The sequence below is a fragment of the Hylobates moloch genome, unplaced genomic scaffold (genome assembly GCF_009828535.3).
Source record: "Hylobates moloch isolate HMO894 unplaced genomic scaffold, HMol_V3 SCAFFOLD_9, whole genome shotgun sequence".
Classification (NCBI taxonomy): Eukaryota; Metazoa; Chordata; class Mammalia; order Primates; family Hylobatidae; genus Hylobates; species Hylobates moloch.
The window spans coordinates 113,240,445-113,252,858 of NW_026652284.1; the positions used below are offsets into that span (position 1 = coordinate 113,240,445).

General features: G+C 47.0%; 1 protein-coding gene across 1 annotated transcript in view; it reads left to right on the top strand.

The window, feature by feature from the left end:
• Nucleotides 1–12,414, top strand: part of TG (thyroglobulin) — a 272,911-nt gene that overhangs the window by 18,587 nt on the left and 241,910 nt on the right. The window contains exons 9-13 of the mRNA XM_032760475.2: nt 578–1,678; nt 2,110–2,694; nt 7,576–7,815; nt 11,541–11,678; nt 12,060–12,137. Of these exons, the coding sequence (XP_032616366.1) occupies nt 578–1,678; nt 2,110–2,694; nt 7,576–7,815; nt 11,541–11,678; nt 12,060–12,137 (2,142 nt within the window). The remainder of the gene's footprint in view (nt 1–577; nt 1,679–2,109; nt 2,695–7,575; nt 7,816–11,540; nt 11,679–12,059; nt 12,138–12,414) is intronic.

A 12,414-nucleotide genomic window follows, 5' to 3' on the forward strand; every position in this document is an offset into this window, starting at 1 on the left:
CTTGGTGTCTTTGGCCTGTGGCTGCCTCCCTCCAATCTGTGCCTCTGTCTTCACACAGCCTTCTTCACTGTGTGCATCTTTGTGTCTTTACATGACATTCTTATAAGGACATCAGTCATTGGATTTAGAGCCCACCCTAATCCAGTATGACATCATCTTAACTTGGTGACATCTGCAAAGACCCTATTTCTAAATCACATTCTGAGGTTCCCTGTAGACATGAACATCATGTCTGTGTGTAGGGGGGACACTATTCACCTGAGTACCATTGGCAAGTGAGGTCAGATTTTCAGAAAGTGAGCCAGTATTTACAAGACTTACCTTAGAAGGGATCAACCTCTAGTGAGAGCTAGGGGAGTGGTCATGCCAACTGGAAAAGTCACTCCTCCAGAATGGCCCCACAAAGGCAGCTCAGGGGAAAGGAAAAAACAAATGACACAGAGAAGAAAGTGGTTTCAAACGTAGGTATCCTTGATTGAATGTTCTGGCTTCTTACTACCTGAAAGATCTGAGGAGCTGTCTCAAGATTGCTCGTGACATTAAAACCTTTTCTCCCATTTCACTTTGTCTCATGCAGCTGAAGGCCAATCTTGTGCCTCCAAAAGGCAGCAGGCCTTGTCCAGACTCTACTTTGGGACCTCAGGCTACTTCAGCCAGCACGACCTGTTCTCTTCCCCAGAGAAAAGATGGGCCTCTCCAAGAGTAGCCAGATCTGCCACATCCTGCCCACCCACAATCAAGGAGCTCTTTGTGGACTCTGGGCTTCTCCGCCCAATGGTGGAGGGACAGAGCCAACGGTTTTCTGTCTCAGAAAGTCTTCTCAAAGAAGCCATCCGAGCAATTTTTCCCTCCCGAGGGCTGGCTCGTCTTGCCCTTCAATTTACCACCAACCCAAAGAGACTCCAGCAAAACCTTTTTGGAGGGAAATTTTTGGTGAATGTTGGCCAGTTTAACTTGTCTGGAGCCCTTGGCACAAGAGGCACATTTAACTTCAGTCAATTTTTCCAGCAACTTGGTCTTGCAAGCTTCTTGAATGGAGGGAGACAAGAAGATTTGGCCAAGCCACTCTCTGTGGGATTAGATTCAAATTCTTCTACAGGAACCCCTGAAGCTGCTAAGAAGGACGGTACTGTGAATAAGCCAACTGTGGGCAGCTTTGGCTTTGAAATTAACCTACAAGAGAACCAAAATGCCCTCAAATTCCTTGCTTCTCTCCTGGAGCTTCCAGAATTCCTTCTCTTCTTGCAACATGCTGTCTCCGTGCCAGAAGATGTGGCCAGAGATTTAGGTGACGTGATGGAAACGGTGCTCAGCTCCCAGACCTGTGAGCAAACACCTGAAAGGCTATTTGTCCCATCATGCACGACAGAAGGAAGCTATGAGGATGTCCAATGCTTTGCGGGAGAGTGCTGGTGTGTGGATTCCTGGGGCAAAGAGCTTCCAGGCTCAAGAGTCAGAGGTGGACAGCCAAGGTGCCCCACAGACTGTGAAAAGCAAAGGGCTCGCATGCAAAGCCTCATGGGCAGCCAGCCTGCCGGCTCCAGCTTGTTTGTCCCTGCTTGTACTAGTGAGGGACACTTCCTGCCTGTCCAGTGCTTTAACTCAGAGTGCTACTGTGTTGATGCTGAGGGTCAGGCCATTCCTGGAACTCGAAGTGCAATAGGGAAGCCCAAGAAATGTAAGTCTGTTGGGTATTCAATCTGTAGGTTCTCTGAGTCTCTCTTTAGGCCCTGACCCAATGCAGTACAGTAATAGAAATCCACTCCTGGCCAATGCTTACACTTCAGTTAAGGACAAAATTGACTGCTTATATTAAAAATTATCCTGGAACGCCTAGATAATGTTAATCAGACCTAGGAGTAAATAGATTTGTTTGGCCTTAAAGAACCACCACATTTCAGCAGTGCTGATCACCAACTGATATCAATGGTGCTGATTTAGTCATGGGGCAATGCCTATCTAGGTATTATCTACAAATTTAAGCTTCATGGTATTTCTATGGCTATATAAGGTTTTAGACGGAGTTTGGACAGTTAAGTGGTTTTATCTTGGTCTTTCCAGTTTGTTAAATTTCTTAAACTGAAACACCTGCTCATTGTTCCTCCCCAGGCCCCACACCCTGTCAATTACAGGCTGAGCAAGCTTTCCTCAGGACGGTGCAGGCCCTGCTCTCTAACTCCAGCAGGCTACCCACCCTTTCCGACACCTACATCCCACAGTGCAGCACCGATGGGCAGTGGAGACAAGTGCAATGCGATGGGCCTCCCGAGCAGGTCCTTGAGTGGTACCAACGATGGGAGGCTCGGAACAAGGGCCAGCAGCTGACGCCTGCCAAGCTGCTAGTAAAGATCATGAGCTACAGAGAAGCAGCTTCTGGAAACTTCAGTCTCTTTATTCAAAGTCTGTATGAGGCTGGCCAGCAAGGTGTCTTCCCGGTGCTGTCACAATACCCTTCTCTGCAAGATGTCCCACTAGCAGCACTGGAAGGGAAGCGGCCCCAGCCCAGGGAGAATGTCCTCCTGGAGCCCTACCTCTTCTGGCAGATCCTAAATGGCCAACTCAGCCGATACCCGGGGTCCTACTCAGACTTCAGCACTCCTTTGGCACATTTCGACCTTCGGAACTGCTGGTGTGTGGATGAGGCTGGCCAAGAGCTGGAAGGAACGCGGGCTGAGCCAAGCAAGCTCCCAACATGTGAGCTAACGCATATGAAGAGCTAAATGTGTGTGTGTGTGTGTGTGTGTGTGTGTGTGTGTTTAACATATAAAAAAGGATGTCTAGTGGGAGGGTATTGAGTGTCAAAGCTGGAATGGAGTTTAGAGATGGCTGAGAAAACGAAGGCTCACAGAGGGGAAGGGACTTCCCTGTATCAGCACAGTCAGGTGTTGGCAAGATTGATACAGTATATTTTAAGCAAGATTGATACAGTATATTTTAAAACTTTCATATAATTGATTACTTCAATTAGTGACTTAGATTTTTACTGGATGTCTTCTGTGTGCAAAGCATCTTCATCTTAGAGCTGATGAAGGCTATAAAAGTGGAGGTGACCTGGCCCTTGTCCTCCTATGGTTAATGTTTAGTAATCGCTCCTATTTTAGGTGCACCTTTTAATTGACCAATGAGTATTACAGTGAATCTGCTACTTGCACAGAATGCTGCTAAGTGCGCAGACCTCAGGAGAGTGCCACCTGAAATGGCTTTAATTGATTTGGAAGGATTTAACTAAGGGACTGGTTGGGGAGCTGCTAATTGAGGTCTATACATTCAGCTTTGTGACAGGTAGACTTATGGGAAAGTTAAGATACATGAGCCATAAATAGAATGAAGCTGACACTGAGTTTCAGTTAAAATGCCTTATCCCCCTTAGCTGTGCCAGCAGTTTGAAAGAACAACCAGACATGTTCAACACTGTTATCGCCAAATCCAAATATAACCAGCCATTGCTAATATTACAGGTGATATGACAGCTGTTCAGTGAAATCTCTCAATTCATTCTTTGCAAGTTTAACATTGTCTGGACCTTTCTGAGCAATGTGAAAATCCATTAGACTAGTTTGATATTAGCCAAATTTTAGGCTTTAGCAGCAACTGGGTTTTTTTAAATGTCAGGTGAAAGTACCATGTAATGAGAACAGTAATACCCTTGGCATTTTGAACAGCCCAGAGATGACAATGCAAGGATTCTCCATTCAAATGTCAAGTTCTAGCAATAGAACCCTCAAGGTTAACACATTGATCTTGGCCTGACTGTTAGATAAGAAGTCTTATTTATTTTTGTGGTATTTGTAGAATCATTCTCCATACCAGTGGTCAGGTCTCTTACATGCGGACATTCCTATAATTTTAAATTATTTAAGACTAAATTTGGTCCTATTTGTATGCAATTTTAGGAGCATGAGTTGTTGATACCGAAAGTACCTAGTAACTGTATTTTATTTTATTTTGAGACTGAGTTTTGCTCTTATTGCCCAGGCTGGAGTGCAATGGCGTGATCTCGGCTCACTGCAACCTCTGCCTCCCAGGTTCAAGCAATTCTCCTGCCTCAGCCTCCTAAGTAACTGAGATTACAGGTGCCTGCCACCACGCCCAGCTAATTTTTTTGTATTTTTAGTAGAGACGGGGTTTCACCATGTTGGCCAGGCTGGTCTTGAACTCCTGACCTCAGGTGATCCACCTGCCTCAGCCTCCCAAAGTGCTGGGATTACTTTAGTGACTAGTCTTACCTTAGTCTGAATGCTGGATAGAGTATTAGAACTAGACTTAGAGTAATTGGCTTTTTAAAATTGAGTAACAAGAGACTGGATACAAGACCATCCATTAGGGAGAAAATGTTTGAACTTCCATCTCTATTCAGTATTTTCTATCTTCCTTTCACATTTCTATTAATATATTCATTTTTACAATTAAATGTTTAACAGCTGAAACAGCTAAAAATCTGCATGTAGTGTATTATTTTAGTAGTATGTATATGCCTTAAAAAGAAATACCCATTTTTGGGGGGGTGCATATTCAAAATCTTTTGTTTATAAGGGTATGCAATTGAAAGGGTTTGATAGTCAAAGTGTGGTCCAGCGGCATTGGCATTCACCTTGGGAACTCGTTAAAGATTCAGGATCTCAGGCCCCACCTATTGAATCAAAACTTGCATTTCTACAATATTCCCAGGGGAATTCAATGCAGCCAAAAGCTTGAGGAGGACTGGCCTGGAGGACAGAACAGTAGCTGTCTTGTACCATGGTTCTACCATCTACTGCTCTGTGACCTAAGAGAGGCTAACTCTTTTGAGTCTTAGTGTCATCTGTAAAATCTGAGTTACAATGCATAACTGCCTCAAAGGCTTGTTGGAAGAATTACAAAAAGTAATAGATGTAAAGTGCTAGACTTGGCACACAGGAAGTACTTAACAAGTGATGGCTGGATTAATACAATTGATAGTGAGTAATGAAGGGACCAATAACTTCCTACATGCATCACTCACACGGGTGATGGCTCAGGCCTCTAGGAGTCTGAGTCTGCATTGCTATCTCTGGCCTGTTTGAAATTTTGCTTTCTTCATTTAATATGCATTTATGAACTGCCTACTGTGGGCACTGTACTGTATGATGGGAAGACAGGTGAAGGATGGTGTCTGCTCTGAGAAACTCAGAGACCGGTGGGGAAACCAAGGGTGTTATCAGGAAAGTAATAAATGACAATGGTGGAACAGAGGTATGTACATGGAAAATGCGGTGGAGGGTGCTCAGAGAAAGGGGCTACTAACTCATTGAAGATTGGGGTAAAGATTAGCTTGACCCCAACTACTGGGATGAATCTTAAGAGGGATTCGTCCAGTCACAGATGTGGCAGGCCCTTTGGGACAGAGGAAATAGCATGCACTGAGTCAATGAAACTGTGAGTGAGGTGGAGAAAAGGTTATAGACGTAGGAGGGGAGGGGATGCAGGAGGGAACGAAAGAAGAAGAGGTGGATAGTAAATTGGGAACAGATTATAATGTTTGTGAGACAGTCTTGCTCTCTTGCCTATGTTGGAGGGCAGTGGCATGATCTCAGTTCATTGCAGCCTCAACCTCTCAGGCTCAAGCGATCCTCCCACCTCAGCCTCTCAAGTAGCTGGGACTACAAGCATGCACCATCACGCCCAGCTAATTTTTGCATTTCTTGTAGAGACGGGGTTTTATCATGTCATCCAGGCTGGTCTTGAACTCCTGGGCTCAAGTGATCTGTCTGCTTTGGCCTCCCAAAGTGCCAGGATTACAGGCATGAACCACTGCATCCAGCTGGGGACAGATTTTAAAAGATCTTATGTGCCCAGTTGTAGATTTTCACTTTATCTTGGAAGAAACGTAGAGCAAGCCGAGGTTTTTAAATGTGAGTTTTTGCTTCGGAGATTCAAAATCCCTGGGATTAGTAGAATAAATTATTTGATAATATCCTTTTGAACAAGAAAACAATAACTTCAAATTCCGGAAGTCAAAGTTTTCTGTTGATCCCATGCTCTCAAAAGAATCCGATGACACCCGCACTGTTGAATTCACAATGTGATGTTTGAAGTAAATTTGGCGAGGGTGGATTTTGCTAAGCGACACTGCCAAGGACAGCATGTGCCAGATGCTGTGCCAAGCACTTCAACTGCAACACTTAAAAGGCTCATTACAAAACCCCATGGACTAGATGCCCCAATTTTTCCCATTGCACAGATCAGGAGGCTGAAGCTCAGAGAAGTTAAGTGCATCATCCATGGTTGCGCAACTAATAAATGACCCAAAAATTGAACACAAAGGTCTTTGAGTGCCACAGTCTTTCCTCTTCACAGGAATAACTCTCGGCTAACCTACAGTGCCTCCCTTCAACTTTTGATATCCATCCATCCAACCATCTATCCATGCATCCATCCATCCAATCATCTATTCATGCATCCATCCATCCAACCATCTATCCATGCATCCATCCATCCATCATCTGTCTATCCTTCATTAGAGACAGCCAGTCAAGATCACTATTCCCAGAGTGAGACTGTCTAGATTGAAATTCCGAATCAGCTACTTGCTAGCTGGGAACTCGTTTAAATTATATGACTTCTCCATGCCTCAGTTTCTCATCTGTAGCATGAGAATAAGAATATTTTATTGGGCTGTTGCATCAGTTAGATTGTCTGTGTAGATGTGCTCAGGATGGTGCCCAGCAAGGAGCAAGTATGAGCTACTACCCATCTTATACAGTGGGCCCCCCACAAATGGTGACTGAATGAGAGTGTGGAGGCAAAACAAGGAACATTCCAGGTTGTGGAAAGAGCTGCTGCGAAGGAAACAGCTGAGGCAAAAATGTGCTCACATGTGGGTGTGTATTGTGTAGTGTGTGTATGTGTGTGGTGTGGTGGGTGTTTATGTATGTGTGTGTAGTGTGTGTTTATGGGGTGTGTGTATTTCTATATGGGTGTATGGTGTGTGCGTTTATGTGTGTGATATGTGCATAGGTGTGTGGTGTGTCTGTATGTGTGGTATGTGTATGAGTGTGGTGTGTCTGTATGTGTGTGGTATGGTGTATGTGTTGTATGTGTGTGTGTGAGGGGGTGGTGTGTATGTGTGTGGTGTGGGGGGTGGTGTGTATGTGTGTGGTGTGTTGTGTGTGTGGTGTGTTTGTGTGTGGTGTATATGTGTGTGTGAGGGGGTGGTGTGTATGTGTGTGGTGTGTTGTGTGTGTGGTGTGTTTGTGTGTGGTGTATATGTGTGTGTGAGGGGGTGGTGTGTATGTGTGTGGTGTGGGGGGTGGTGTGTATGTGTGTGGTGTGTTCTGTGTGTGTGTTGTGTGTGTGGTGTGTTTGCGTGTGTGTTGTGTTGTGTGTGTGTGTGGTGTGTATGTGTGTGTGTGAGGGGGTGGTGTGTATGTGTGTGGTGTGTTGTGTGCGTGTTGTGTGTGGTGTGTATGTGTGTGTGGTGTGTGTGTGGTGTGGTGGTGTGTTGTGTGTGTGTGTTGTGTGTGTGGTGTGTGTGTGTGAGGGCACACATGCTTCATGGGAGTCAGAGGGAGGTCCACGTGGTGAGTGAGTCCATCTGTGTTATTTTTATTCCCCTAGGTCCTGGCTCCTGTGAGGAAGCAAAGCTCCGTGTACTGCAGTTCATTAGGGAAACGGAAGAGATTGTTTCAGCTTCCAACAGTTCTCGGTTCCCTCTGGGGGAGAGTTTCCTGGTGGCCAAGGGAATCCGGCTGAGGAATGAGGACCTCGGCCTTCCTCCGCTCTTCCCGCCCCGGGAGGCTTTCGCGGAGCAGTTTCTGCGCGGGAGTGATTACGCCATTCGCCTGGCGGCTCAGTCTAGTGAGTGTGGTGCCCTTCGGCTTTCTTACTGCGTCCCTTTGGAAAAGCAGGAGCTTAAATTCGTCTCTCCTCAGTCCTCCTTAGGACTTTGTGGTTTGGCTTCCCCAAACTGATGGGTTCTTGGGAAGGAAAAGGCAAAGTGGTTTGGGGGCACCAGTCAAAGCTGGAATGCTGCACGCATCTCTGAAATGCTCCTTAATTCTCCAGCAAATCTACCCTAGGGCAGGTTTCAGATGGCACCTGCCGCTCCCACAAAGCCAATATTCTTGTTAAAATGTGAGGGACCCAAGCCCGTGAATGCTCAAACACCCCTCATGGCCTGCTCCAAAGCTTCCCTCCATTTCCAGAGATTCAGGAACACCACACAGCGGGAGGGGAGAGGAAGCCTCGATATTAAGGAACTATGACACATTGATCTCATCTGATCCTGAGAGTAACTCCAAAAAGCAGGAATTACTACCTGCATGCAACAGAGGCATAATAACCTCAGGGAGCCTGCAGTCCTCTGGTCTATAATAACAGCTGAACAATATGCTATTTTTTTTTTTTTTTGAGACGGAGTCTTGCTCTGTTGCCCAGGCTGGGGTGCAGTGGCACAATCATAGCTCACCACAGCCTCGAACTCCTGGGCTCAAGCAATCCTCCCACCTCAACCACCTGAGTAGCTGGGACTACAGGTGTGTGCCACCACACATAGCTAATATTTGCACATTTTTAGTAGAGACAGGATTTCACCATGTTGGCCAGGCTGGTCTCAAACCCCTGACTTCAAGTGATCTGTCTGCCTCGGCCTCCCAAAGTGCCAGGATTACAGGCATGAGTCACAGCCCTCGGCCAGCTAAACAATATTCTAACCTCACCTTTGAGCAGGTGCTTACTGTGCTAAGTAGATGATCAGATCTTCACATTTAATCCTCTGACAGCTCCAGGAAAATGATGGTATAATCACCATCCACAATTCTTTGCAAATGGGGAAACGGAATCTGAGGTTAAGTCACTTGCCCGAATTCACACAAGTGATAACCAGTGGGCCTGGATGGGAAGCCCAGAGACCTGGTCCTCCAGTTCATCTCTCCTGTTCCCTGCCAGGCAGATTCCAGGTATTGCTGAGGTCGGTGCTTAGCTCTGCCTCATCCTAGAGCCCTTGTTCTTCCTCTGTGACCTCACAGCTGCTCTAGCAGGAGAACAGGTCCCTTCCAAGATTTCTTATTGACCGCACATCAACTTGACAAGGACAAATGATTCATCTGTCTTTGAATCTTACTCAGGATCCCCATCCCTGTCAAATGGTCTCAGCTGATTCCCTGTCTAGCTTTCTGGGCTTGAGTCACCAAACAGCAAGGCAGTCCTCCCCTGACAACATCTGCTCCAAGTCAAAGAGAATCCCTCCAGCAGGAGGGCAGCTCCCTGCCTTCCCATCCACTCCAGCAGGCACTCCAGGGTGTCTATGGCCAGCGTGGGATTGGGTCTCAGTGATCTTTGTTCTCCTAATACCACGTGACAATCTCATGTGTGCCATCTTTGTTTCCTGCTTCTCTCTCACCCCAGACATCTCTTTTGGAGGATAAGACACTGTGTCTTATTCTTTCTGGATCCCTGGTGCGTGACCCAGTGCCTGACACCTACAAGGAGCTCAGTAGCTGGTGGTTAACCATCCTTATTGCTTCCTTCCTCCCTTCTTTCTCTCTCTTCCGTCCACTACCATCACCCTATGCCTAGACACTGCTTTTCTCTGTTCCTCAGAGACTCGGAGACTTCTGCTTTTGGGAAGAACTGTGTTGTTTTACATTTTTGTACAAAGATAGGATTTGACGTAATCAAAGAGAGAAGTGGGATTGATGCTCCTTCAGTTGTGACCGCTTTGGTCAGGGAGGGAAATGTCGAGAAAGGGGAGGCAATGTTGCTGGTGCTGTTGAGATTAATCATTGAATGGCATATTGGCATTTTCTTCAGAAGTCAAGCTGAGAAGTTCCTCTCCAAGTAGCCACATGCTCCGCTTTGCATATCTGAGCTTGTACAGAAGAGAGGAAGGGACCATAGAGGACCAGGCCTGGTCTTTTCCCTAAGAGTCTGGGGATTGAGGGCCCAGAGCAAAGTGCCTTTGGCCACTAGAACATGGTAGCCATGTCTGAGGGCCTAATGAGGGTGGCGAAGGCCATAGGACGAAATGCATACAGCTGTGTCTGGCAAGCACTTGGTGCTTAATGCCTATCAGCTCCTCTGATGTAAATATCACAGTTGTCTTGTTAGGTGAGTGTTAGACCCATTCCATAGATGAGGAAACTGAGGCTCAGAGAGGTTGGGCAACTTGCTCATGATCACAGTTAGGAGGCGCAGTGCCGGGATTCAGAAGGAGGCCTGGCAGACTCCAGAACGCTGTCCACCGTATGGGGCTGCTTCAGAGGTCAATCCTGGTGTCCCCAGATGGCTCTGACTGTGAGTTGGTGGAATCCTTGTATCTGTAAGCTCTCCCATCTGGAGCCATGAAGCCTGTTTCTGAAAGGTGGGGAGTGGGGAGAACTGTCCCAACGGGCTGCAGGTGACTGCCAACAGTGCCACCCCAGATACTCCCGTTCTCCCTCCAGGATCCTGGTGAGGAACACCAACCTGCCCCAAGTGCCAGCAGGAGTGGAGAAAGAGCTCAGGCGACAGTTCATGGCCACTTAGGAGGAGGGTGGTGGTCAGGGAAAATCAGACTGGGCCTGGTAAGACCCACACCAAACTGACGTGTGTCCCACCCGCTGCCCACTCTTGCTTCTTCCTCTCTCCCTCATGCATTCATTCATGCTTTTTTCCCAGTCGGTGATTTCTTGAGTGCCTACTATGAGCCAGACACTCCTCTACATGCAAAATAAACACAAATCTCTGTACCAAAGAGCTTAAATGCTAGTGCGGAGGAGACAAATCTAACACAATAAATGGGAACACTATGTACTATGTTGGTGGTGGGGAAAGCCATGCGCAAAGCCCACTGGGTCGGGGACTGCAAGAGCTGAGGACAGATGCAGTTTCATTAGTGGGGTGGCCAGTGGTTCATCATATAACCTCCCTCATTGAGCCTCTGTGTCCTCACCTGGGGTAAAAGTTCTGGCTTCATGGAGCTGCTGTGAAGATCTGATACAATTTTTTGTGGATATCAAAGTTTCAAAGGGGTTAAAAACTGAACTGTAGGAGTTTGGTAGGGAAACCTATGACAGCAGCTGACGTCGATTGCCCTCCTGTGTTCCAAGGCCAACCCCTCCCCTTTCTGTCTGTGAACCCTTGGTTAAGTTGCTTAATCCATCTGTGTCTCAGTTTTCTCATCCATTAAATGGGATAACATGACATTTCTTCTGGATTGCTGTGAGTATTAAATTAATTAAGGTATGTATTTAGCTAGTGCCTCGCACATAACATATAAGTATAGAGCCTATCTATTATTACTATTATCTCATGTGCCTGAAGACACTTCAGTGACCTACTGATTTCTGTATGGAAGTTATTGTAGAGGTCTACTATAATACTCTTTCAAGCTTCAGCCTAAGTGTTATTCTGAAAGGACAATCTGTTGAGTGCCTGCCTACTGTGCAAGGAGCCTTTGTAATACTGTGGGTTGAAATGCTTGTCAAATAAATAAATAAGAAGGCCTCCTTATGTTGGAACCAGGACATATGTGGTTGTTCTCAGCGACAGAGCCCACACAGAGCAGGTGGTCATATTCTGTTTTTCTCCTTCCCTGACTCCAGCCTTAAGCTTCTATCAGAGACGCCGCTTTTCCCTGGACGACTCGGCTGGAGCATCTGCCCTTCTGCGGTCGGGCCCCTATGTGCCACAGTGTGATGCGTTCGGAAGCTGGGAGCCTGTGCAGTGCCATGCTGGGACTGGTAAGGAGGGATAGGCAACTTCAGGTGGCCAAGTGACACCCCTTTTTTATTTTAGAGGACAGAGCCCACACTGGGAGGCAAGTGAGCTGCACTCTTAGGCTCCTCTTTAGTAGCTTCTGACAAATTCCTTAGCTTCTCGGGCCTCCAGTTATCTCACTTGTGTAACAGGAGCAGGAAACTTCTACCAGCCTGAAAGACAAGTGGGTGGTTGCTGGGGGCATCAGAGTGATTGTGGACAATACCCAACTGGGGGTCTAGACTGGGGACAGAAGGCGACCAGGCTTGCACTGCTATGAGTGAAGAAGGAAAGTTGTTTATGAGACACTCCAGGGTAAGTCCCTAGTGCAATTCCTGAATGTTCTCCCCTTGGCTCTTTTCCAGGGCACTGCTGGTGTGTAGATGAGAAAGGTGGGTTCATCCCTGCCTCACTGACTGCCCGCTCTCTGCAGATTCCACAGTGTAAGTGAAGCCTGCAGAGTTCTCCTCCCGACACCCCTTGGTGGCCATCACTGGTCTAGTCAGCTGTGGTTGCCCAACTGCTGCAGACTCCATGGCCCAGCCCTTCAGCCAGGCCCCAGGTGCAGGCAGATGCATTTCCCAAGTCCCCAGGCCTGCAAGCTTGCACTGACCTTGGCACTTCCTAGTTGGAAGGCTCCCAGCTTTGCAGGTGGAAGGAAACAGCTGAGACTGTTGAAGGAGCCCTGGTTCTCCCCCTCTGTACACCTGCTGGGCAGTT